Source organism: Mycothermus thermophilus (genome assembly GCF_041956435.1).
Source record: "Mycothermus thermophilus strain CBS 625.91 unplaced genomic scaffold VTJ04scaffold_5, whole genome shotgun sequence".
In the NCBI taxonomy this organism is placed as follows: domain Eukaryota; kingdom Fungi; phylum Ascomycota; class Sordariomycetes; order Sordariales; family Chaetomiaceae; genus Mycothermus; species Mycothermus thermophilus.
In genome coordinates, this window is record NW_027191431.1 from 1940355 (window position 1) to 1965370 (window position 25016).

The 25016-nt window shown below is 58.6% G+C and overlaps 11 protein-coding genes across 11 annotated transcripts; 5 read left to right on the forward strand and 6 right to left on the reverse strand.

The window, feature by feature from the left end:
* Positions 1–56: 56 nt before the first annotated feature.
* On the reverse strand, positions 57–1373 carry VTJ04DRAFT_7757 (uncharacterized protein; the record flags this gene model as incomplete). Its single annotated transcript, XM_069366119.1, has 1 exon — positions 57–1373. One exon carries the CDS (start codon positions 1371–1373, stop codon positions 57–59), a length of 1317 nt encoding a protein of 438 aa, XP_069217086.1.
* Positions 1374–2648: 1275 nt separating this feature from the next.
* VTJ04DRAFT_7758 (uncharacterized protein) lies at positions 2649–4493 on the forward strand (the record flags this gene model as incomplete). Its single annotated transcript, XM_069366120.1, has 1 exon — positions 2649–4493. The coding sequence occupies one exon, from the start codon at positions 2649–2651 to the stop codon at positions 4491–4493; it is 1845 nt and encodes a 614-aa protein (XP_069217087.1).
* A 782-nt stretch (positions 4494–5275) lies between these two features.
* On the forward strand, positions 5276–6175 carry VTJ04DRAFT_7759 (uncharacterized protein; the record flags this gene model as incomplete). The annotated part of the gene is made up of 1 exon (XM_069366121.1): positions 5276–6175. The coding sequence occupies one exon, from the start codon at positions 5276–5278 to the stop codon at positions 6173–6175; it is 900 nt and encodes a 299-aa protein (XP_069217088.1).
* A 1204-nt stretch (positions 6176–7379) lies between these two features.
* VTJ04DRAFT_7760 (uncharacterized protein) lies at positions 7380–11081 on the reverse strand (the record flags this gene model as incomplete). The annotated part of the gene is made up of 5 exons (XM_069366123.1): positions 7380–7463; positions 7531–9221; positions 9313–10341; positions 10420–10558; positions 10644–11081. 5 exons carry the CDS (start codon positions 11079–11081, stop codon positions 7380–7382), a joined length of 3381 nt encoding a protein of 1126 aa, XP_069217089.1.
* Positions 11082–11248: 167 nt separating this feature from the next.
* VTJ04DRAFT_7761 (uncharacterized protein) lies at positions 11249–11623 on the reverse strand (the record flags this gene model as incomplete). Its single annotated transcript, XM_069366124.1, has 2 exons — positions 11249–11448; positions 11578–11623. 2 exons carry the CDS (start codon positions 11621–11623, stop codon positions 11249–11251), a joined length of 246 nt encoding a protein of 81 aa, XP_069217090.1.
* Positions 11624–12452: 829 nt separating this feature from the next.
* Positions 12453–13528, forward strand: VTJ04DRAFT_7762 (uncharacterized protein; the record flags this gene model as incomplete). Its single annotated transcript, XM_069366125.1, has 2 exons — positions 12453–12483; positions 12549–13528. The coding sequence occupies 2 exons, from the start codon at positions 12453–12455 to the stop codon at positions 13526–13528; spliced, it is 1011 nt and encodes a 336-aa protein (XP_069217091.1).
* Positions 13529–13618: 90 nt separating this feature from the next.
* On the reverse strand, positions 13619–13819 carry VTJ04DRAFT_7763 (uncharacterized protein; the record flags this gene model as incomplete). Its single annotated transcript, XM_069366126.1, has 1 exon — positions 13619–13819. The coding sequence occupies one exon, from the start codon at positions 13817–13819 to the stop codon at positions 13619–13621; it is 201 nt and encodes a 66-aa protein (XP_069217092.1).
* Positions 13820–13850: 31 nt separating this feature from the next.
* VTJ04DRAFT_7764 (uncharacterized protein) lies at positions 13851–15711 on the reverse strand (the record flags this gene model as incomplete). Its single annotated transcript, XM_069366127.1, has 2 exons — positions 13851–15576; positions 15632–15711. 2 exons carry the CDS (start codon positions 15709–15711, stop codon positions 13851–13853), a joined length of 1806 nt encoding a protein of 601 aa, XP_069217093.1.
* Positions 15712–16331: 620 nt separating this feature from the next.
* Positions 16332–17259, reverse strand: VTJ04DRAFT_7765 (uncharacterized protein; the record flags this gene model as incomplete). The annotated part of the gene is made up of 4 exons (XM_069366128.1): positions 16332–16907; positions 16961–16986; positions 17049–17067; positions 17119–17259. 4 exons carry the CDS (start codon positions 17257–17259, stop codon positions 16332–16334), a joined length of 762 nt encoding a protein of 253 aa, XP_069217094.1.
* A 357-nt stretch (positions 17260–17616) lies between these two features.
* Positions 17617–18898, forward strand: VTJ04DRAFT_7766 (uncharacterized protein; the record flags this gene model as incomplete). The annotated part of the gene is made up of 2 exons (XM_069366129.1): positions 17617–17971; positions 18024–18898. The coding sequence occupies 2 exons, from the start codon at positions 17617–17619 to the stop codon at positions 18896–18898; spliced, it is 1230 nt and encodes a 409-aa protein (XP_069217095.1).
* A 352-nt stretch (positions 18899–19250) lies between these two features.
* Positions 19251–20917, forward strand: VTJ04DRAFT_7767 (uncharacterized protein; the record flags this gene model as incomplete). The annotated part of the gene is made up of 4 exons (XM_069366130.1): positions 19251–19425; positions 19481–20025; positions 20074–20684; positions 20740–20917. The coding sequence occupies 4 exons, from the start codon at positions 19251–19253 to the stop codon at positions 20915–20917; spliced, it is 1509 nt and encodes a 502-aa protein (XP_069217096.1).
* Positions 20918–25016: the final 4099 nt, after the last annotated feature.

Sequence of the window (25016 nt, forward strand, 5' to 3'; positions counted from 1 at the left end):
CCAAACCCAGCAATGATGAGCAACAAGACCATCCAACTTTAAGCTCCTCCCCCTCCTCAAACCGCCTCCCAGTCCATCGCCTCGACCATAAACTCCCACTGCCTCTCGTCCTCGGTCGCTGCCGTCCAGTCGAGCGCCTCGAGCATCTCCTCGTCGTCCTCGTCGCCCCACCTAACGGCGCCGCGGACGCGAGCCTCGGCGATCTTGAACGCCTCGCCCAGCCCGCCGAAAATCACCTCGAGCATGTGCTCGAGACGGTACGAATCCAGCGGGGCCGCGACTTTTTTCGTGGACCGCCACTCGGGACTGTCGGTACTGCCGCCGCGCTTGACCGGTGATCGGCTTGTTCTCCCGTTGTTTTCTGCTGCCGCTTGCCTTTGCCGTTCTTCCTCTTCCTCCTCATCCGGGTCCCCCGCCGTCTTCCACCGGTTGCGCAAATCCTTGGCCCGTCCCAGCTGTACCCTCACCTCCCCTGTCCCAAGCGCCGCGTGCAGGGGGTTGTCGGGGTTATCCAGCGCGGCGAGCACATTGGCGTGGTAGCGATGCCGGGCGGCGCGCTTCGCGTCGGCCCCTCCCCATCGACTCGCCGACAAACTCGGGTGGTGATCCCCTTCTGCGGGAGGTGCATCGTTCGGAGGAGGGGGAGGAGGACCACCCCTTGGAACGTCAATCCCAAACACCCCCAGCAGATGCACCAGCGCGCGCTCGATCAGCATGTAGTACTCGAAAAAGTCGAGCTTGAACATGAGCTCGGCCTCGGCGACGGCGGTGGGGTCCCGGGCGCCGACGCGGTGGTCAACGGCCATCCGGTAGCCTTGGGCCAGGAAGGGTAGTTTCCATTGCAGGCGGCGCATGATTTTGGTGTAGCGCGCCAGTTCGTGATGCGGGGCTGGGCGTTGTTGGGCGGCGGATGGCGCAGGAGGAGGGGGTTTGGTGGTGGTGGTGGGGAGAAGAGTGGCAGTGGTGGTACTAGGAGGAGTGGGAGTGCCGTTTTGAGGGTGAGGCGTGCTGTACTGGCCAGAGCTGGGCTCAGTGCTGCCGCGCCGGATAATGGTTGGCTCGGGGGTGACAGTTGCAGCAGTAGCAGCGGCGGCGGTTGTGGTGGTCGGCTCAATAACCATCATCATGCTGGGGTCGTTTGATGGCGATGACGGCCGGGGCTGGCGAGGGCCGTTGGAGGATGATGAGGTTGGCCGCTCATGATGTGAACCGCGATGCCGGGACCGCTGGTGAGAGCCCCGGTGACGGGATTGAGGCCGAGTGGGTTCCGACGCCGTCGGAGCGGCGCTGGAGGCAGAAGAGCTGCCGTCCTGGGCAGGGTGGCGATGCCATTCGGGCGGTGCGTGTCGTGAGTTGGCTAGGCCGCCGGCCATGATGAAAGGCAGATCACCTTGACGGGAATGGTGATGGTGAGTCGGTTGATTCCGCTCTGTAAGGGTATGGGCTTTTCGAGGATCACCTCTTATCAAAGGTGCTTGGTGGTGTTGAGAGTATGTAGCGGATGATGTGGTCGGCGAGGGGAAGAATGGAGTTGAAGGTGACTAAGTGGGAACACAAGGCTAGGTCGGGTATAGGTGTTGGGTATGGAGAACAAAGCAGACGCAGCGAGCCTCGAAGCCGTTGCATTGCATGAACCCAAAGCACAGACAACGGTGGGGAATTTGTTTTGTTTGACAGCTCAGCTCATTCTCCAAATGTTTGAGCTCAGGGGTCATGGTGCTGGAATGGAGTCGCGGATGTGAAACCTCACCGAGCTGACCAAAGCAGCCCATAGTCTACGCAGGAGTAGGGTGTTTGGACATACAAAGTCATCATAGTTCAGGTACCTATACTCTGTACCTAGTTAACTTGAGCGGGTAAGGACAGGATCTAAGGTCGACAAGCTTCCTGCTGCTCGTCTCTGAGTCCCTCTTCCATCTTCTTCGGGGCACCCTGTCAATTCAAAGTTCTATAGCATCCAAAAACGACACTAGGTTTGGATGCAAGGCGCATGACCTCCTTGGGTCGGGCAAAACTGCAGGCCACCTAATGGGCATACATACAAGATCGGGAATCCCAGGCACTGAACTCTAGTGCTCCCGGCCCTCGGACAAGCACGGCGCCCAGCATCGGCGTCTCGCGCTCCGACTAAGTGATTCCGCCTCAAAGGCCTCGCCACATCGCTCCTTGAGGTCGGAGAGCGGCTGGACTCCGACCCTCTTTTTTTAAGCTCTTTCTTAACCGATGACTGGGCCCGTTTTAACCGATGAACGGGGGAGCATCTCGGACCCCGCGACGTCAGACGGAGAGTGACGACGCCGACAACCGCCGCTCAACACCAAATCGAGACACATAGGTTAGATGCGGCCAATACCCGTATGAGATGGGTCATGTGCCTCATAGAAAAATATTTCTAGACGGGGAGCCCAACATGGACGAGACAAGATGAAGTCTATTGCACCTCCGGAATCAACACCTCCACCAGCTTTGGTAACATGAGATGGAAGGCGCATATCCGCCAGTCAAGAGATTATAAGTCTCAGCTCAGGTACAGAACATAAGGTAGGTGGCACCTTGCTATTCTACCCTCCTCTTCATCCTGTTCACTACGAGCTGGCCTCCTCACACTCATCCACGGCTCAAGTCACAGCCACCACATCATCACCACCATGACAGACACCTACGACGTCGACGTCTTGGTCATCGGCGCCGGCCCTGTCGGCACCGCCCTTGCCCTGGAATTAGCCCTCCATGGTGTGTCGTTCCGCATCATCGACCGCCTGGCCGAACGTAACGACAAAAGCCGGGCCCTGGTGATGCAACCACGAACGCTGGAGCTCCTGAACCGCCACGGCGCCGCCGACTCCATCATCCCGCGCGGCCGCATCCTTTCGGGCGTCACATCCTACATCAACCGCCGTCTTGTCAGCCATATCAACCTCGACGACCTCGGCACCACCGACACCGAGTTCCCTCTGCCTCTCAACGTCTCCCAGGTCGAGACCGAGCGCTTCCTGGACGAGTGCCTGGCCAAGTACAATGCCCAGGTAGAACGCCCCGTCGTCGCCTCCAACATCGTCCAATCCCCCTCGGGCGGCGTGACCACCACCCTCACCCATCCGGACGGCACCACCTCGACCGTGCGCTCGCGCTACGTGGTAGGCTGCGACGGCGCGCACTCGACCGTCCGCCACGCCTCGAGCAAGATGCGCTTCCCCGGCGCGCCGTACCCGCAAAACTTTGTCCTGTGCGACGCCCGCCTGACCAACTCCAACCTCGACCTCAACAGAATACACCTCTACTCCCACAAAACCCACCTGCTCGTGGTGCTGCCCATCGATCAGGACTATGTTAGGGTGGTTGCCTCGGAGCACGAAAAGGACATGTCGCGCGCAAAGCGCGAGGCGCACGGGGCCGTGGACGACGATTACGTGCCCACGCTGGAGCAGCTGCAGGCGTATTTCGACCGCATGACGCCCTCCGGCTCGGGCACGTTGACGGACTGCGTGTGGCTGACGCGGTTCCGGCTGCACCACCGCTGCGTGACGCAATATCGTGACGAGAGGCTGCTTGTGGTGGGCGATGCGGCGCACATCCATTCCCCGGCCGGAGGGCAGGGGATGAACGCGGGGATCCAGGACGCGGTGAACCTGGGGTGGAAGTTGGCGTTGGCTTTGAAGCTGGAGAAGGAAGGAGGGGAGACAGGCAGCGCGGCCGCCTCGGCGCTGCTGGACAGCTACGACCTCGAACGCCACCCCGTCGGCCAACAGCTCCTCCGTAGCACGGATCGGATGTTCACCTTCATGGCGGCGACGCCGCGCTGGTTCGTGCCCGTGCGCAATTTCGTCTTCCGGCTTGTGATGCCGTGGGCGGTCAAGAGCGTCGCCCGGAGACGGCAGGTGTTTGGCTTCATCTCGAACCTGGACATCACGTACCGCGGACGAACCAAGCTGGTCGGGCAGGCCAAGGGGTTGTCGAAGGGCGAGATCAGGGGCGGAGACCGGCTTGCGGACGGCAAGGTCTGGCGCTGGGGAGAGGAGGAGGGACGCATCCAGACCAGCTTGCAGAGGGTGTGCGCCGGACGGAGGCATCACCTGCTGCTTTTTGCTAAGCCGGGCCGGATGGATAAGCAGAAGGAGGGGGAGCTGCAGCGGGCGGCGGAGGAGGTGGTCAAGGCGTGCTGGGCCGAAGTAGACGTGCACTACGTGGCGGCCGACGATGAGGTGGTGCGGCAGCCGAACTGGTATACGGATCTTGAGGGGACGCTGCACTCAAAGTTTGGGTTTGGAGTCAGGGCAGGCTACGTTCTGGTCCGTCCGGACGGGTACGTTGCCCATATCGGGCCCCTGGACGAGTGGGATGCGCTGCTTGCTTTTCTCAAGGACTACCTCGTGTCTACGGACGTTAAGCCGCGGTCGGGTTGGTCCTGGTTGGCTCCGGTTCTGGGGGTGTTTACTGTCATCATGGCTGCGTTGACGCTCCTTTGGGGAAAGGTTGGGAAGAGTCAGACTTGAGAATGGGCAAAGGGGTTAGTTTGGTGTTGAGGCATTAGGATCACGGGAACAGGGATCACTTGTAAGATTGTGATTGTATTTTTGTGTATTTTATTTGGCCTTATTTTTATTTAGTTTTAATTTATGTTATTTTGTGTTGGCTGGTGTTGAAGTCGCTGTCTCAGTGCCAGGCTGACAGTTGCCTCCTCATACTGTTGCTTACTATGCACTAAACTTCTTCAATATGATAACCGTCGCTTGTCTTACAACAGCCCAGAATCAACTTCACAATGCTGAGGTGACATTTGGCTTGTGAGCGGCGAAGCATCTCCAGGTGCCTGTCTTTACGTCTTGGGATTCCGAGTCGAAAATTCCGAGAATAAATGGAGCCGAAACCTGCGAAGAAGACAACCTGAATCTCAACCTCCACCAACCATCATCTCCGACCTCTTTCATCTTCACTCAGCTTTTCTTTCACACCCGAGGAGAACTTTCACACTTTCTCCCAACACCAGGGTCGAAATCGGACACCGTCATCGTTGTGGACCGAAGTCCTTCTTCTGATCACTTTATCTCATTACACCTCACCGTCCCATCATCGCCATCGACATTTCCGCGGCAACTCCAAGACAGAGCTCATCACCAGACGGCCTGGCGATAATTCACTAATACGGCTGTCGAAATCAACCCGTGGCACCACACGACGCCGAGTTGATCACTCAGCGACTCCATCACCAAGTCGCCAAACAATCACCACCACTCAAACTCTCGAATCAAGATCAACCTACCTCCATACCACAAAGATGTTCAACCCCCTCCCAACCCCCATCCAACCCCCCGCCTTCTCCCCTCCCAGCGGCACCGCACTGGACTGGGACGACCGCACCCCGCCTGTCCTCCTCATCCACGACGGCGGCGGCACCACCTTCTCCTACTATTGCCTGGGCGACCTCGGCCGGCTGGTCTACGGCATCGCCAATCCGCGCTACGACTCGGGCAAGGCCTGGGACGGCGGCATCCCCGAGATGGCGGCGCATTATTTGTCTATGCTGAAATCCGGTCTCTTTCCTTCTCCTCCTCCGTCTGATGACATTGGCAAGAGACCAATTGGGATGGAAAAGAAGAAAAAGAAGGTCATACTCGGAGGCTGGTCCCTCGGCGGCATGATCGCGCTGGAAATGGCCCGCCAGGTCGCTACGGACCCGGAACAGGTGCTGGAGGTGGTCGGGGTGGTGATGGTCGACTCGCCCTGTCCGTTCGCGCCGTCGTTTTCGACTTCGCCCCAACCCCCGCCCAAGGTGGTGCAGCACGTGGTGGAATGGAGCCCGATGACGAGGGAGGATACCAAGCGGAAAATTACCCGCTGTTTTTCCGAGGCGCTGAGGATGCTCGGGGAGTGGACGCTGCCAGAGTGGGCGGACAATGCTGCCGCCAGGGGGGTCCGGCCGCCTCCGCCGGTGGTGCTGATCCGGGCCACGGAGCCGGTGCCGGTGGTCGAGCAGCCCGGGGTCGCGCGGGTGGACGTGAGGAGGGGGGATCGCACGCTCGGGTGGGAGGGGTATAGGAAGGGCTTGGTGATGAAGGTGATTGACGTGCCGGGACACCATTACAACATGTTCCAGGGGGAGGAGCACTTGGATGCGGTGACCGAGGCGATCAGGCAGGCGTGTACCGAGCTCGACGGGATGGCTCGTGTATACTAGGAGGGAGGTGGAGTATGCGCCTGGACGGTTGGCCTGTACTTGTAGGACTGAGCAAGGTTGATGCATGTACATACATACAAGACAGAAGCGAATGTTGGCTGGCTTGGGATGGTGACCTAAAACATGAGACGGTGGCATACCAGCAAACACCAGACAATGCGCCGCAGCGTCAAGCATGCCTTGATATTTGAGAGGGATCATTATCTACTTCATCACCGCATCCACAAAAACACCAAAGCTCGACAAGCTAGCCTTTATAGACATAAGAACACTGAGCTATAGAACTCCGCCTTACCCCTTCTCGCCGCCTCTCCTCCCTTCATGAGGTGCCCGCCCCTGGTCTAGCAAGCACCATCGAGGCGGCCAAGGTCTGTCTGATCCACAGAAATAGTTGCTCCATGATTGATGTTCAAGAACACAAACACAACGAACAAAACCCAAACAATCCAGCCTCCCTGCCCCACACCTCCCCGATACCTGACCCCCTGTCCGTTCTGCAAGCAAAGCCTCTTCTTCCCCGTGTGAAAGAACCTCTGCCTCCCGCCATCCATGCCTTGTGCAAAATGAACAGAAACTCCAGCATCCAGAATGTCAAACAGCCAAACGAACAAAGCCGACAACTACTCAACGCTCTCCTATCTCGCTGTTCCGACGACTCTCTAACCCTAACCCACCCCCAGCCAGCCAACATCCTCTCTCCATTCCCCTTCAGCAATCCGAAAGAGCCGCAGATGGATAGATGGATAGTGACGGTGGCAAAATGAACAGAAAAAGAAAATAGGGGTAAAAAACAAAAAAGGAATGTAAGCATAGTGTGGTATCATAAACCCGAGAGTCGAAGTAGAAGAAGAAAGAACAAGTCCGTCTTCCAAGAAACAAAGCCACGTCTTACCACCCAACCTAGCAGCAGCAACAGCAACCAAACACAGCAATAACGACATCATCGTAGTCATCAGATCATGCATGATATGATAGGTGTAATGACCGCCCCGGAGCGGACCGGTGGTGGGTGGGGCCCGGACGCCCGAACCACGCTACACCGGCAGTAGCTTCGGACATTTCGGCATCCGCCGCCCCGCCCCGCACCGCCACCGCCTCGGAATCGCAAAGTGTGAACAAGAAAAAAAAATTTCGAAGTTTCCGGCTGACCGATCTATCATCCGGCTGTTGGGCACCGAGAAACAGGTGATGTTTTGTCGAGAAATTACCGACCCGACCCGTTCGACTCGGGCGTCGTAGAGCGCAACTTCTTGGTCGACTTGGCGGTGCCGATGTGGGTGTTGTGAACCTATTATACCAAACATGTCAGCAATCTCATTCTACCCAGAGGACTCGGTCAAGGGAAGGAAACAAACCTTGGTAGCAAACCGCAAACTCGTAATCGTCTCCTTGAGATGCGCCTCGAGCGGGCTGACCATGACAAACATGAGCGTCTTGGAGTTGCCGCCCAGCGAGTACTGCAGGAGGTGCGTCAGCTTGGAGTTGCGGTACGGCACGTGCCCGGACCCGCGGCCGAGCGCCTCGATCACGTCGCCCAGGCACGCCAGCGACTTGTTGATGTTTTGCGTCTCGCGCATGCGGTCGCCCTCGGCCTGCGAGTGCTTGAGCCGTTCCGAGCCTGCCAAATCCACCAGGTTGAGCGTGCCCTCGCAGCGCTCGTGCGTCGCCGAGTTCTCGCCCACCAGCCGCAGCATGAAGACAGAATGCGACCGCGATGAGCGCTCGTTGGCCTTGGTGGCAGCGACGCTGCGGTTGTTTTGCGCCTGCTTGAGCATCTGCTCGACCTTGTCGGGCGTGTCGAGCGCGACCGTCTTGCAGTTGAGCACCGTCGTCTGCTTGCGCACGTCGTCGTGGCGGATCTCGAGGCGCGGCTGCTTCTGGCCGGGCGGCACCAGCAGGTCGTGCAGCTCCTCGTTGTACACCTCGACAAAGCTGCCCTCCATGGTGTAGGTCCACGACTTCTCGCGCAGCTTGGTGATGGTGTCGTAGATCATGTGGGTGGCGCGCGGGATCATGCCGTCGGGCGACGACATGGTGTAGGTCTTGCCGGAGCCTGTCTGGCCGTAGCAGAAAATGCACACGTTGTAGCCGTCGAGAGCCGACTGGACGAGCTGCGAGATCTCGCCAAACACCTCCTCGTTGCTGACGGACGGGTCGAAGACGCGGTCGAACTCGAAGGGCAGCACGCGCCGCGTCACGGCGCCCAAGCTGTTCTTCTCCTCGGGGCCCGTGATGTCGATCTGCGACGACGTCTTGTGGTCCGGGAAGGCGATCTTGGCGCCCTCGCCCTCCGACGGATCCAGAATCGGCCGCACCCGGCACATAACGCGGATGTTACCCTTGAGCTCCTGGTACTTGTTGAAGAGCACGCGCCGTTCCGTCTCCTCCTTGATGAGCTTCTGCCGGGCCTCCTCCGCCACCCGCAGCGCCTCCTGCAGCCGGCCCTCCATGGCCGCGAACGCGTCGGATTGCTGCTTGCTGTCGGACTCGAGGAAGTCGATCTTGGCCTGGAGCGAGCGCACCCGGTCCTCGAGCATCATGTTGGTCGTCGACATTTCCGTCAGCTGGTTCTGCAGCGTCTTTTTCAGGGTTTGTTCCCGGTCCAGGTCCGACTGGAGCGCCTCGATCTGCGCCCGCATCTCCTGCACCTCGCGGCTCTTCTTGCTGAGTTCGAGATTCAAATCCTGCTGCTCGGCGCCCAACCTCGTCCTCAGCTCCCCGAGTTCCCGGGCCTTTTGGGCCTGCTCGTCGGCGAGCTCGGCCCGGTGTCGCCTCTCCATGGCCTCGATCGCCTCGCGGTGTTCCCTCATGAGCTGGTCGATTTTGTTCTGGAGGTCTCGCTGGACCCGCTCGACTTCGTTCTCTTTTTGCCGGTCCTTGTCCTCGAGTGCGTACTTGTGCCTCATGCGTTCGGCCTCCATGTCGAAGAGCATGCGTTGCTTCTCCTGCTGCAGCAAGTTAATCTCCTCGCGCTGCGAGACCAGCTGGTCCTTGAGTTCGAGTTTCTGCTCCTCCAATCGCCGCTTCTCCTCTTCTAGCTCGTTCGCTGGGTGTGGCTCCGTCAGTATTCACCCAAACCAACCAACACTGCCAACCGAAAAAAAAAAAAAAAAAAAAAAAAAAAAAAAAACAAATACCTCGACTCTTGGCCAGCTCGATAGCATCCTCGAGGGCTTTCCTGTCGGTCATGGTGCCCTCGAACGCCTCCTTCATGACCTTGAACTGCGACTCGAACTCGCTGAGGCGGCCGTCGACGTCCCATCCTGTGAAGTTTGTGAGATTGGAGTTCTTGGTGAGATAAAGAAGCCGCTTAGTGGAGCAAAATTTCACTGGCGAGAACGCCTTCTTGACGGTGCTGAAGGCATCGTAGAACTCCTTGGCTCTACATGGCGTCTTTGGCAGGTTACATTTCCTGGGCGACAAGGTCTTGACGGTGTCAGACGCCTCGTTGAACTCCTTGGTCCCATTCGGCGTCGTTGGCGAGTTAGGGAAGGTGACCGCGTCGGCCAAAGAGGCTTCGGCAGTCGTCTCCTCATTCACGGGGGTTTGGTCAAGGGGCACGTCCTTGACATCCTCTACCTTGACCTCGGGCCAAGACTGCTCGGCCGGAGGTTGCTCAGGCTGCGCGGGGAGCACTTGTCCCGTCGCGCCGCCATCTTTCTGTTCCGGACAGTCCTTGAGCGTCAATCCCTGGAAGCACTTGCTGAGTCCCGAAAAATCCCTGCTCCCGACCCTCCGTTGCTGTGCCGGAAACTGCAGATGCGAAGCAAAACAAAGCGGCCTCTGAACAAGCTGGGGAATGCCCGTACCCTTCTTCTTTGACGGACTGGCTGGCGCGGAATCGGGCTCGCGGGTGGCCATGGACGTGGCGGGTCGCGTGGTGGTGCGGCCGCGGGTACGAGAGGCTCCGGTGGTGCTGGTGGTGGACGAGAACCCCATCGCGGTCTGGGTGCGCGGCATGGCGGGCGGCCGGGCGCCGGGCCCGACGGTCTTTGCGAAGGCATGTCGTTGTGCTGGTTCGGCGGCGGCGGCGAGGTTGTGGAGGGTAGCGAGGGAGGTGCCTTTGAGGCCGGCGGCGGGACGGGGGATGCCGACGGGGGCGGCGGATTTGTGCGGTTCGGCGGCTCGTTCGAGAAGGGTTTTCCTCTTGGCATCAGGATGAGATACTGCGGAGGACGTCAAGGTCAGCCGACGGGTGCGCGCGATGCGATACGAAGGGCAGCGCGGAGGGGAATGGCGCATACCGCTGCCCTTGTGGGATCGCTTCTGGGGAATGCCCGTCGGCTGGGCGCGCGCGTTGGCTTCGGAGTTTGTGATCTCTGTCAGGTAGGAGGAGGTGGTGGACGCGTGGATTTGCGGCGGCCGGAGGCCGGAGCGGAAGGTCTGCGATGCGGGGTAGACAATCAGCAAGTGGCTTTCCATGATGGACATGGTCGAAAAAAAAAAGGACGGCGACGAGGCGACGCACCGAGTTCTCGTTCGAGTCCATGTTGTTGTGCATGCGCATGCGCGGTAGGAGAAAGTTGACGAGCAGGTAGGACGAGAGCAATAAAGCTCCCGAGGCATTGGGCGGAGGGGCCAAGGCGGATGAGGGAGTAAACAGAGACGAGTATCGATGGTCGGACGGGCCGCACGAGTTTGCTCTCCGGCGCAGGGGGTACAAGGCGGTTGTCTGGTGTGTTGTCGGAGTGTTGAGCCTGCCCCGGGGCAGATCACCCCGGCAACCAAAGCCCAGCAGCGGAGCCAATGACGGGCCGTCCATGGTGGGGCGGTGAGCCAGGGGAACGGCCCACGGGCTCGTCGTTTGACTGGCTGAGGCGGGGGACGTCGTCTTTGCCGATACGTCGAACAGCCTGAGGTCCAGTTGCGACAAGTCTCGACGGATTCTGAAGGGACTGAACAGCATCGAAGGTCAAGCAGGAGCAAAAATCCATCACCGAGCACCGGTTTTCGGTCTGGCGGGGGTCGAAAAATGGTGGGCAAAGGTGGGTTTCCCCATCTTCGGGACTCGGCGGGAATATCTTCCATACAAAAAGCCTGCCTTTGCATCTCTTTGCGTCCCTTCCAAGGGCTTTAGGGGCTTGGGGCCGCTCCGCTGCTCCGCGCGGCTGCCAAATCACAGCTCATCTCTGCCCAGTCCCACGTATCATACGAGCCAGTGGGGTGCGTCTCCGATCCCCTCACCGCCTGCTCAGGCCACTTCGCGCCATTTCCTGCGTCTTCCTGCCGCTTCCTGGGCCCCGTCGTCTTTTGACACAGAACAAGTCGTGCATCTGCGAAACCATGCCATCGGCGCCGGAGCCCACAAGGCGCCCACGTGCGGGCTGATCGAGAGAGGCGATCTTGTAGGGGACTTTGACGCTAGAGCAGCATACCGTCATCATACTACATATCTAGCTCACGTCTGACCATGACGTTGGTGGTGGTGAGCACGGGAGGGGGGCCCATCGGGGCCGGCTGTCTCCCTAACCCACCACGGCTCGGCTCACTGCGTACTACGTATGTATGTACGTACATACCTACATAGTTACTTGCCGTGGGTTGCAAACCTGCAGCGAGGCCGGCCAGCCTCCCCTCGGCTTGTGTCACGGGTCTTCTTCTTCCAAGGTTTGACTTCTCCTCTTTTTCCTCTCCCTCTGCTCGGCTGCGTGCCACAAGTCGGATCTAACCGCGGGCTGCCCTCCTGATCTGCACCCCCCACTCCGGCCTGCTCGCCAGTTGTCAAGCCAGCCCGATTGTCCACTCATTTGCGTCTCGTGGGCTGCGCTGGAAAGTGGGCGGGCGATCAGGTGCAGGACGGCTTGGGACGGCCTGGGACGGCAAGTGTTTCATTCAAGCCCAATCCCGCCGAGAGATAGCGTGAACTGCCAATGTATGAGATCGAGCCACCACTTGGATGGATCTTGGAACTGCTTGAAAGTGGTTGCAGAAGAGACGAGGTCTCGAGTGGAGTCGAGAAAATTGGAGCCCTGCTGGGATCAAAGCTTTGCGAGTCGAGGGTTAGGGCTGCGACGTTGGGGCGTTGAGCTGTGCACGGGCCAGCTTTCTTCACATGCTCAGGGTTCAGGGTTTCTTTCCTCCAAAGCTGCACTTCCAGATTGACAAAGAGACAACACCACCACCATCAGCCACCTCATTCATCCATTATTACACCTCGGGCACCATCGTCTGCACCTCCGCGCCCAATTTAGCCACCGCAGATGATCTAACCACACCTTGGCATTACTTGCGAGACAGGACCAGCGGCACTGGCTCTGTTTGACTCTGCCGACCGACCATGGAGAAGTTCTCTCAGTTCCGCGATCGAGGCAAGCCATTCTTTCTAGGTCTCCTGTCCCTCCCGGCCAACTCCAGCTAACCCTTCCCCTCACAGGCTCCGGGATAGCCCCCTTCTTTCCCATCCCCCCCTCCGCCTCCATCCTCGCGACCCTCTTCCACGCCGTCGTCTTCCTCGTCCGCCTCCCCATCATCCTCCCTTACACCCTCCTCTACTTCCTCCTCCTTCAACACCTGCGCTTCTTGCCGACATTCCTCCGCAAGCTCTTCCTCTGGTCCGTCCTCTTCATCCCCGGCATATGGTGGGTCGACCTGCAGCTCGACGGCGTCAAGCGCGGCTCGCTGCACCGCCAACCCCGCTCGCGCATGCCCCACTCCTCCTCCGTCATCGCCGCCAACTTCACCTCGCCCATCGACGCCCTGTACCTCGCCGCCGTCTTTGACCCCGTCTTCGTCCTCTGTCACCCCGAATCCCGCAAGGTCCGGCGCGTCGGCCTGTGGACCGCCGTCTGCGCCGCCCTGTCGGCCCGCGCGCAGCTCCTGACCAAGGAAGAATGGGAAGCGGCAGACCCCAAGAATCTCACCGACCTGCGCGCGCTGATCGCCGCCCACCCGCGCCGCATCATCGCCGTGTTCCCCGAAGCCGGCACCACCAACGGCAAGGCCATTCTTCCCCTGAGCCCGTGCCTGCTCGCCACCAGCCCCGAGACACCCGTCTTCCCCGTCAGCCTGCGCTACTCGCCGCCCGACGTCGCGACCCCGGTCCCCGGATGGCGCGCCGGCCTCCAGTTTGCCTGGCGCCTGCTCGGCCGCCCGACGCACATGGTGCGCGTTAGGATTGCCGAGGCCATGTTTAACACGAGTCGGGCCGTGAACGGGGTGCATCAGGAAGAGGAAGCCGCCGCCGCGGCAGTGGTGAACGGTTCTGGGGCCGGAGGAGATGCGCCGACGCCGGAGGAGCAGGCGTTTTTGGATAGGATCGCGGACGCGCTGGCGAGGTTGGGGAGGGTGAAGAGGGTTGGGTTGGGGCTCAAGGAGAAGAGGGCGTTCGTGAAGGCTTGGGAGAAGAGGAGGTGATGATGAGAGGGGGGATTGGGTTGGATGAACAAAAGGAAGATATTATTATTATTATTAGACGGAAGATGATGGCGAAAGGTTCGAAGTAGATCATCCAGACATTGTACTTCTGGCGTCAGACATCCCATCCATAAGGCGTTTGGGCAGAGTAAACGTATCAAAAGAACCAAACAACCAACTTTTATTCCTCATTTTCATCTGCAACCTGGTATCTCTTTTTTGGTCCCCACTTTTCATCCCATCCATGGCCATCGTCCTCGACGCGCCGCTTATATGTACATAACATTGCATTCCCGTATCTCCCTTCCCATCTCCATCTTCCCTACGCCCTGTCCGTCACGCACCCGTGGCTCGCATCGCTCACCAGCGCCGCATACTTCCTCAGCGTGCCCTTCTTCGCCCTCGGCTCGGGCGCCTTCCACTCCTTCCTCCGGCGCGCGAGCTCCTCCTCGGGCACCACCAGGTCCAGCGTCCGCTTCTCGGCGTCAATGATAATCTTGTCGCCGTCCTTGACCAGCGCGATCGGGCCGCCCTCCATGGCCTCGGGCACAATGTGGCCGATCAAAAACCCGTGGCTGCCGCCCGAAAACCGGCCGTCCGTGATGAGCGCCACGTCCTTGCCCAGGCCGTAGCCCATGATGGCCGAGCTGGGTTTGAGCATCTCGGGCATGCCCGGGCCGCCCTTGGGGCCTTCGTACCGGATCACCACCACCGTCTTCTCGCCCTTCTTGATCTCGCCGCGCTCGAGCGCCTCGATGAAGGCGTCCTCGTAGTCGTACACCTTGGCGCTGCCCTCGAACCGGAGGCCTTCCTTGCCGGTGATCTTGCCGACGGAGCCGCCGGGGGCCAGCGACCCGCGGAGGATCTGGATGTGGCCGGTCGGCTTGAGCGGGTTGCTCAGGGGGCGGATGATGGGCTGGTCGGCGGGGAAGTCGGGGAGGTCGGAAACGTTCTGCTTCATGGTCTTGCCGGTGACGGTGACGCCCGAGCCGTCGATGAGGCCCTCCTTCAGCAGGAACTTGAGCAGCGCCGGGGTGCCGCCAATCTTGCACAGGTCCTCCATGACGTACTTGCCCGAGGGCTTAAGGTCGGCCAGCAGCGGGGTCTTGTCCGAGACGGCCTGGAAGTCGTCAATGGTGAGCTTGATACCGACCGAGTCGGCGATGGCGATCAGGTGCAGCACGGCGTTGGTGCTGCCGCCCAGCACGCTGACCACCACCATGGCGTTCTCGAACGCCTGCCGCGTCAGGATGTCGCTGGGCCGGATGTCTTCGCGCAGCAGGTTCTTGATGGCCTCGCCCACGCTCTCGCACTCGGCGCGCTTGCGCGGGTCCTCGGCCGGGAAGCTACTGCTGCCGGGGAGGGTCATGCCGAGGGTCTCGATGGCCGAGGCCATGGTGTTGGCCGTGTACATGCCGCCGCAGGCGCCGCCGCCGGGGCAGGCGTGGCGGATGATGTCGACGCGCTGCTCCTCGCTAATATCGCCGGCGATGTACTGGCCGTAGGCCTGGAAGGCGCTGACGATGTCGAGGGGCTCGCCCTTGCTGCTGCAGCCGGGCTTGATGGTGCCGCCGTAGACCATGATGCTGGGACGGTTGACGCGGCCCATGGCGATGAGCACGCCGGGCATGTTCTTGTCGCAGCCGGGGAGCGAGATGTTGGCGTCGTACCACTGGCCCTGCATGACGGTCTCGATGCTGTCGGCGATGATCTCGCGGCTCTGCAGGCTGTAGCGCATGCCCGTCGTGCCCATGCTAATGCCGTCCGACACGCCGATGGTGTTGAAGCGCATGGGCACGAGGCCGGCCTTGGCCACGCTATCGCGAACGATGGCCGAGAGATTGAGCAGGTGCATGTTGCACGGGTTGCCCTCGTACCAGACCGACGAGATGCCGACCTGCGGCTTGTTCATGTCCTCCTCGGTGAGGCCGGTGGCGTAGAGCATGGCCTGCGAGGCGCCCTGCGACTTGGGTTGCGTGATGGTGGCCGAGACCTTGTTGAGCTTCTTTTCTTCGGCATAGCGGCGGGGGGTGGTAGAGAGGAGGCGGCTGGCGGAGGAATCAGTCTCGAGAATCGCGGACGATATTCACTGGGCCAACATACGCATGGGTCCTCAGGGGAAGAGCCCGGCCGGCGGCCAGGGCCCGAGGGGCGCTCGCGCGCAAAAGTGACGACGACAGCATTGGTGACGGCAGGTGGAGGAGGACGGACAGGCTTGGATGAGGTCAGAGCTCAGAAAACCAGGATGGGAAACAATCAATTGGCCACAAGAAGCAATGAAGCACTTGTGCCGGAATACGACACCGCGAAAACGGCTCAATTGACTTCGGCAAGAAGTCAAAAAACTGGTTGGACTTGGAGCTTGTTCCCAAGTTTGGGCACTCAATTGACTTTTGGGCGAAGTCGGAGCTAAAATAATGTGTGACTCCAAGTCACAGGGACAAAGACAGGGGTCCCCGCGAGATCCCCGCAGCGGTTGCATCCTAAATGCGTGCTCCGCGATTGGCTGCCAACTTTGACAAGATGCTCCAAGAGATCGCGATGGAGACGCTGGAGACGTTGGACAACGGCTAGAGGTCCGACGTTACATCTTGCTGATTGAGCTTCGTATCTGTAAATTTGGCTTCTCTGCTCTCCAGACTGCGTTTGTCCTAAAGCCAACATCCCCATGGACAGCACTCCGTAGGAGACACATGCATCCCCCAGTCTGTGTCTCGCGCTCGCTCTCAAATCGAAACGCGAGCCGGCCTCGGCGTCCCTCCCGTTGGACGCCCTTCTGTCGATGGCCTGTCGACAAAGCAGCTCACAGCTTCACCTTCCCGTCTCCAGCTGCGGGCTGTTTATCGTCCTTGGACTCCCTGCGGTGTAGAATATGGTCGATGATGCCAACCTCCTTGGCCTCCTCGGCCGTCAGGTACTTGTCGCGCTCCATCATGTCGTTAATCGCCTGCATGTCGAACTTTTCGAACCCGAACGACTTGTTGAGGTGGTGCTGCACAATCTTGTTGATCTGCTCGCGCGTCCGCTGGATCTGCGACGCATAGATCATGATGTCGGTCGCCTGGCCCCGCGTGCCGCCGAGGGGCTGATGCACCATGATGGAGCTGTGCGGGAGCGAGTAGCGTTTTCCAGGTTCGCCGCCGAGGAGCAGAATGGCAGCCATGGATGCCGCGCTGCCTACGCACACGGTCGAGACGGGCGACTTGATGTAGGTCATGGTGTCGTAGATGGCCAGCCCGTCGGTGACCACACCGCCGGGCGAGTTGATGTACATGGTGATGGGTTTGTCCGGGTTGTCCGACTCGAGCCATAGCAGCTGGGAAACGACCGAGGCAGAGACGGTATCATCGATTGGGCCGTTGAGGCATACTATCCGTTCCTGTTGGCGTCAGCACGCGCTGGGGATTCGGGGACGGGATGGAGGAGGCGTACCTGGAGCAGTTTGGAGAAGATGTCGGCTTGAGGTCGCGGTTAGCGCCAATTGTGACGGTTCAGCGCATTGTCGGTCATGTAAACTCACATGTTCGCCATCCGCCGGCCTAGTCGGTCAGTCAGGGCCCATGGAGAACGGAGGAAGTGGGAAGATGTACAGTGACTTCGGTGATGTAGGGCATCGGGATGGTAGAGACTGGCGGGATGGGACCGCGGAATCGTGATGCGCCATGGCTGGAGAAGGCGCGAATCTGCGTCGCCCCTATCCTGAGGAGCCGAAGACCTGGTCGCGCGATCATGGTGAATGGGATGGTTGGAGGAGTCGGTTGTTGTGGTGGTGATGAGGAGCAGCGGGTGGTTCTTTGGAGGTGGATCTTGCGACGAAGCTCCGATGCCAAGACATTCAAGCTCGGGCTCCACATCCCACCTCAACCTCAACACCTCTTGACATGAGAACCCAAAGATGTGATATTTCAAGTTACGCCATGGGCAATTTGCTTGGCTATATCCTCTCAGTTATTGTCCCCTCACTTGGTGAATAAGCGGCAGCAGGGTATCCGGCCCGTCCTGTCTACTTGTCCATGTCTTGGCACAAATCTTGTCGCCATTATTCTCTGTCCCTCAACTTCAACACCATCCCCATATGAAACGCCGTCATGCAGGCCATCGGCAGAAGATGTGGCAGGCCGGGGCTTTTTACGGTCCGTCAGGGTCGTAACCATATACCATTGACTCCTTTCCGTGCTTTCAGCAGCGACGATGTCATCCATCAAGACAAACCACCCCAAAAGCCCCAAAACGACATTCCTCCCATCCCTGACGAGAACTATCGAAATGTCCCCGTCGACCCCGAAACCAAGACGGTCAAGACCGCCGTCGGTGACCTTCCCATATCCCCGCTCATGGACCCGACCTTCCATGAGGCCAGGTCCAAATTCACCAAGCCCAAACCGGTCCGCACAGAGCACAAGCCCACAAAATTTCAAAGGCACCTGAGGCGAAACCCCTATGGTATGTTGTCAGGGCACGACCTAGGTTTACGTCGATCTGACGTTTGTGACAGCCCTTGCTCTCGCCACGCCGGTACGGCGATGCGGCATAACCAACACCGTCCTGCCCAAATTCTTCCTCCAGCCCTTTAACCTCATGGCCCATCCGGAGACCGGCGAGCCATGGTTTGTTCCCACCGGGCTCGAGTCCAAGGTTCCGGCGAATGCCGTGTCTGCTGAAGGCTCAGCAGCAGAGGCAGAAACAGAGGCGGATGAGGATGTCGAGGCAGAAGAGCCATCTGACTCTAACGAAGCACAACTCCCACCCAAACCCATCCCTCCTCGAGGCCCAAGCGCCTATACCCTCTCCTACCAGCCTCTCTTCCAAGAGATGCTGGTCCCGAAATCACCATATCTCAAGGGCTGGAAGAGCCTCGGCCGACGGAGCGAACACGGTGGCAACCGTCTGACGCCTGCGCTCAATGCCGCTCAGTGGCGGCTGGACATGGATTCCTACATATTAGAGGTGATGCGCCGCCGGGTGGTTGAGGGGTTGACGCACTTTGCGCGCCTTGTGGTGGAGGACGGCCGCGAGTATGTGGTGAAGCTGGGGAAGTGGGATGATGCGCTAAGGCAGAGGCATAGGGGATGCGTGCTGTACCTGGGGCCGGTGGACGGGAGACAAAGTGAGGAGTATGTGCCGCCGAGGTTGTCCAAGATGGATGTTCCCGACGTGAAGTTTAGCAGGGTGTTGGCGGTGCATAATCTGAGGGTAATTCTGGGGGAGGAGCATTTGGCGAGGCTGCGGGAGCAGAGCAAGCTGTTCCGCGAGGGGTCGCTGTTTCATCTGGGCAGACAGGCGACGGTGAAGCTACAGATGATGATCTGGAAGCTGCAGGGGTATATGAAGGAGGCAGAGCCAGGCGCTCCTGGCACAGGAGAGGAGTGAGCGGTTTGTGATAGAGGATGACTATGCAGTGTACCGATAAGAGGCTCTCTATACCCGATACCTGGCCACACACTACCTGGTCATCTTCAAAATCTGCCATGATTTTGTGGTCCATGAAGCCTCTGAAAAAGGGGATGGTTGAAGACCTGAGGTGGCGATAAAGAGGGTTAGGGTTGGTCGAACGCGTCTACCCATTTACGGCTGAACCAATTAACACAGGCCTCGCGTCTCGGCGCGTCTCCCGCGACACGTCCTCCACCACAAAAGGCCCATCAACACCAACGGCTGCCCCTGACAACACACAAACACCATCGGGAGACTCGGGCCCGCAAACCCGAGAACAGCAACCACCATGAACCGCATCGAGGCAAAGAGGCGAAATGACCTCGACCACCGCAAGAAGCAGTTCGCCGAACCGGCATATCAGGAAACCCAATACCCTCACCGCTTGAACTTCTACTCGACACCCCCCACCGCCGACATCACCCTCGAGGAGTTTGAGCAATGGGCCATTGACAGGTTACGGGGTGCGTAACGGTCCAGCCGCCTTGTCTACCATCCGCTAACGATCCCGTCTCCCAGTCCTCGCCGAACTCGAGGCCTGCTCGTTCCGCAACAAAACCCCCGCCGAGACGGCCGCGCACATGAAGCCGCTGCTCGACAAGTACCTGCCCCTCGATTCCACCAGCTCGAACCACTCGCAGCTGCACTCGCAGCGCCAGAAGGACCACTACAGCCACTTTATCCTGCGTCTGGCGTTTGCCCGGACCGAGGACCTGCGCCGCCGCTTCGCCCGCGTCGAGACCATGCTGTTCCGCCTGCGGTTCCAGACCGACGACTCGCGGGAGCGGGCCGCCTTCGTCCGCACCCTCAACCTCGACTGGGAGCCCGTGTATGACGAGGAGAAGCGCGAGCTTGCCCCGCAGCTGGCCGCCGCTCTTGGCGGCAAGAACGCGAGGGACCGCGTGATGGAGGAGGACTGGTGCAAGGTGGACTGGATCCGCGTGCCGGATTTGGTGGAGTCAAGGAGGGTGTATCTTCGCGGCGGCAAGGCGTATGTTCCCGGGAGGGAGCAGCAGAGTATGGTGATGAATGCGTTTACGAAGCGATTGGAGGAGGCGCTGGAGGTGAGAATCCCGATCTTCTAACTTCGCAACCCAGCTAACACCTCCCAGCTCACTGCCCGCGCCCTGCCCAACCTCGACGAGGACGACCGCCTCTCCCCCATCCTCGACCACCTCTCCAAGAACTTCATCGCCCCCGACTCGGGCTACGCCAGCGGCAACGGCGCGCCCATCGACGGCGCCGAGATCACCGCGCGCAACATTGACAACCTCTCCCAGCACTTCCCGCTCTGCATGAGCCACGTCCACCGCACCCTCCGCCGCGACGGCAAGCTCAAGCACTTTGGCCGCCTGCAGTACACCCTCTTCCTCAAGGGCATCGGCCTGAGCCTGGAGGAGGCGCTCATCTTCTGGCGCACCGGTTTCCGTGCCGTCAGCGACGACACCTTCAACAAGGAGTACCGCTACAACGTGCGCCACTGCTACGGCGATGTGGGCGGCGATGCAAATCGCCGCAGCGGGGGTTACAGTCCGTTTGGCTGCCAAAAGATCTTGACCGAGCATGCGCCTGGCCCCGGCGAGGCGCACGGGTGCCCGTACAGGCACTTTACGATTGAGAATCTGACCACACTGCTGCGGGCCACGGGGGTGACGGACCCGGCGGTGTTGAAGGGAGTCAAGGAGGATACGGAGGCGCAGCGGTATCATATTGCTTGTAACCGGTGAGTTGTCTTTGGGATTCATGAGGTTGAATCGGAAGCTAACGGGCTTTGACAGCGTCTTTGAACACGTCCACAAGGCGGAGCTTAAGCGCGCCAAGGAGGAGGGTATCCTGACGGCTGCCCAGCTCGAGACTATCGTCCATCCCAACGAGTACTTCAAGCGGAGTTACCTGTTGAAACACCTGGACAAGGCGCCTAAGCCGGATCGTGATGTCAAGATGGAGGGTGCTTGATGGGTGTGTGGGTGAGCGGAGTGTTGGGCATGGTCAGTTGGGTTGGAAGCTAATCCTTGGATGGTCATTTTTGTACCCTTGACGGGGGTGGGTGTTCATGGATACACTGTAGTGAGTTGGGTGAGGTAATGGGTATGGGTTATGGTACTTCATCGTGAATTGTACTCAGATCATATCTCATTAACGATGAGTTACACATCCCATGGTGACCCAAAGAAGGGTACCTCGCGTCACTGCTCTGGGTTGACGTCATGGTGAAGTATCTCGAGCCTCGGGCTCTCAGGCGGTGCTTCTCAAAGGTGAACATTTTCAGTTCCTTGGTCTCCTCTTTGTCCAGTACATGGCTTTTTACATCACACGTCAGGTAACAAGATTAGGTACAGAACAACTGATCATTAGCAAACTCCTCCGTCCTGCAGACCGCTGATCCGTCCAAAACTCTCCTGGCCATAATCAGCATGTCAGTTTCCCTGTCGTCTTGATAGCGCCCCCAGAACCTTTATAGTCCCACAGTAAAACCCATCACAATCGCACCTCTATGGTGGTTCCGGTGTCCGGTGCTCAAGGCTCTCCCCTCTCCTCGACATTTTTTCGCTCTCACGTATCAGTGCTGGGCCTGACATGCGGTGTCCTCTGTAAACGCCTAGGGCTTGCCGCCAGGGGTCCCAGGTTTACGACGGTGTGTGGGTTTGCACCTAAAGGTCTAAGATTGATCCGATGGGATCAAGCATCTGGTTCTGGGCTGGGAGACCTCAAGAACTCAGGCAGAACCGGCAAAACACTCCGATCTGTCCTGGCCTGAGGTAGAACTGGGCTTGCCATAAACTCTGGCGGAACTGGAAGACCGGGCTCCTCGGGCACATTGGCATTCCTTGACATACTTTGTGGCGCCGATGCTCCTGGGCCCCTGTGTTGGCCCTGTTCATTGCCATGTCGATGGCTGGACCTGTTCAGGTAATGCGGTGGCCGAGCTGCAGGATCAACCGGGAGGAACAGAAGATCGTTTGCCGGGTTGACCGAGTACCGAAACGCATTAGGGTCAAACCCATCGGGTCATTCACCGGCCGCAACACGCATGCCGAAATTAACCGTCCACGGAAGGTCAATGTTTGGGCGTCCATGTGCCTCCCACAAGACGATGGGGTGAAGGTACTCAACGAAGAGCCGAGGACACCGACCCCGCGTCTCGACAAACCAGTAAAAGTCCTGGCCTGGTCTGCGGAACAAACATTCATCATATCGATGCTGCCCATTGCAAACCGGGCATCCGTGAACATGTCCATCTGACCGGGGCTGGACACACTGATCGATCCCGTGTCCCACTCTGTCACAGTTGACACACACGAGGCGGCCTTGTTGTCTGAGTCTGTCGAGCAACGCCCGTCTTCTCCGTTCCCTTCTTGAGATTTGTGGTATCGGCAAGGAATCCTCAGACACGGTCGTCTCGGTCGGCATGGAAGACGAGATTTGTGACGGCCTGTGTGGGGCTTGCTGGAGTGGCGTCACCAGAGCCCCGATACTGTGGTAGTTACCAGTGAAGTTATAAACCACTTGCGCATTGGGGGCGATGATGCTTGATTCTGGGGTTCGGGCTCGCGGCTCCGTGACTCTAGGGATCATTGGAATCGGCTCCCCATGAGAGGCACTGTTGATGAAATACACCGCTGATGCATTCGGTGCAACAACCTGTGATCCGGGAACTCCAAATCGCAGGTCGGCAGCTTGATGGCGGCGATCAGCTTCGACTTGTCGGTGGCGACGTTGCTGGTGTCCTTGATTGTAGCGATATTGGCAATGTCGCCAATCGTTGCTGATATTGTTGTTGTCCATGTTGGTTGACGTCGATCTGAAAAAAGGAAAAGGACAGGTCAAAAGTCGAGTCGTGAGATTTTTGGAATGAGTGAGAGCTCTTGCCCTGTTGCGTTGCAAACTGTGGGCTTTGGCCCTACCTAGGTACTGATTGAACCGCACTCGCGTCCTTTTTTGTTTGTTTATTGAGGCCAACTTCCATCTTACTGCATTACTTGAAAATGGTCATTCTTTCCTCAGGCTTTTGCTTGTTCTTGGCACCTGGCTCTTTTCCAGTTGCCTGAGTCTGGCAACGTTGCTCATCCTGGTCACCAAAAATTGGCAGGTACATCATGGGTTCCCATCACTGTCCAAATAACTGAACACCTTAACGTCTTGCGTGAAGACAGATTAATACTGGCATAGACAGTGACTGTTTCCTTGTTTTTCCTTTTTTTATTAGTATTATTATTTTTTTATAACTGGTGTCGTGTCAGTCGTCCCGGCAGCAGCCACACCCACAGATCGCAGCCCCACCTTGCAGTGTGGGGCTCTCTTTGGCCCACTTGCCTGATGCGTCGAGACACCAAACGCCGATTCGTGGAAGCGGCAGGTGGGACAAACGTGGGCCCTGTCTTTGCTGCGCCTCCTGATAAACTCAACACGTCCTGCCAAATCTCTCCCATGAACAACACAAAAATGACCCATCAAACCGACAACACAATAAGCAACGACGAAGTGTCAAATTTTTATCAATCGATTTGTGTGCATTTAACAACGAGGGACATAACCATTTGGCCATCCGAAAGCGACGGCGGCCGAAGACAGCAGCACAGTTTCAAGCCGAAGAGGAGTCGAGAGCCCAACAACCCGCAGAGCGCCGACCACGAGGGCGGCTGAGGAAACCGACGCCAGCAGAGCCACCGACGCTCAAGGTGCCCGGAAAACGAGGTCGACCGAGGAAGGATTCACGGCGAGCAGAGCGACCAGCACCCCCTCCGAAGAGGCGGACAACACAGTCTGGTCCTGTACATGAATCACCGACTGAAGACGCTGGGGATGGCAATGCAGATATAACTTATGCAGGAAGCTGGGATGGCCCTTGGCACATCATATCGCGGGACGAGGCAGAGTCGATGATCTACACGGCCTTTGACCTACCGTGCTGGACAGGAGCTGACGAAGCGCTTCTTAAGCAGACGTTCTGGACTCAAGGCGACGAGTCCATTCTCCAGGCCTATGTCAGCAAACACACCAATCTGCGCCCTCTCTGGAAGCTGATGCTCATGCGGTACGGGTGCTACCTCTACGACCTATTCACATACGGGCTGAAAAATGATCCCCGTTACTGCGAGATCAAGGTCAAAAGCATACCCTACCTCCTTCCCTATCCCTCCCACGACATGTGTGCTGCGTTGAGGAAGCTTCTCTGCCATCCGATCTGAAAGGACGATGTCTCCATCGTGCGGTACATACTGCAATGTGCAGTTTACTTGCGGTTACCTGGCCACATCAAGCCACTGGCGGCCATCAAGGTAACAAATCAGGAGATGGAGCATTACGAACAGCTGGCGACGTATGAGTCGATGAGCCAGTTTTGCAGCTCACTGTATGACAAGACTCGCGTGAATGATCCCGAAATCCGCAGTCTCGGCGAAGTGCTAGAGCAGCTCGTCGAAGCTGACGGCCCCATTGAGAATGACCCTGATCGCGATAAGCAGGAGACACTGTTCTTACTTCGCGTCCAAGAGGTCGAGGTGGTCATCGAAGCTCTGGATGGACTCAAGGTCACCGGAAGGCCGTCATACCAACCCTGTCAACATTACTGCAAGGACTCTAGCCATTTCATGAACAGTCAACGGGACGCCGAACCCAAGGACAACACGACGGTCGCCACATGGACAAGAAGGTTTTATTTGAACATGTGCCGCGATTGGGTTTTTGGACGAAGACAACTTTATGCTGCTTCCCGTCAAAAATTTGATATCCCGCCTTCGGACGGCATTCTCATCCACTTTTGGCACCACGACGATGTCACAGAAAGACATCGGAGGTTGATCATTGGTGGATATTGGACTTGTCTTTTGGAACATCGGCCTTGCCATCTGATTGGTGCCGACAGAAATTTGAGCGACGAAGACTCTAGCGGTGTGGAGGTTGGTGGGAACAAGCAAGTCATGAGCTTGGTCCACCGGTCTCGCGGCACATCGCGTGTTCGAGCCTCCGAGAGAGTGTCAATTGACTCTAATGCAGGGGCGGACGCCAACCTAGAGGATGAGTCACAAGAAAGAGCCGAGCCACATTCTCCGCG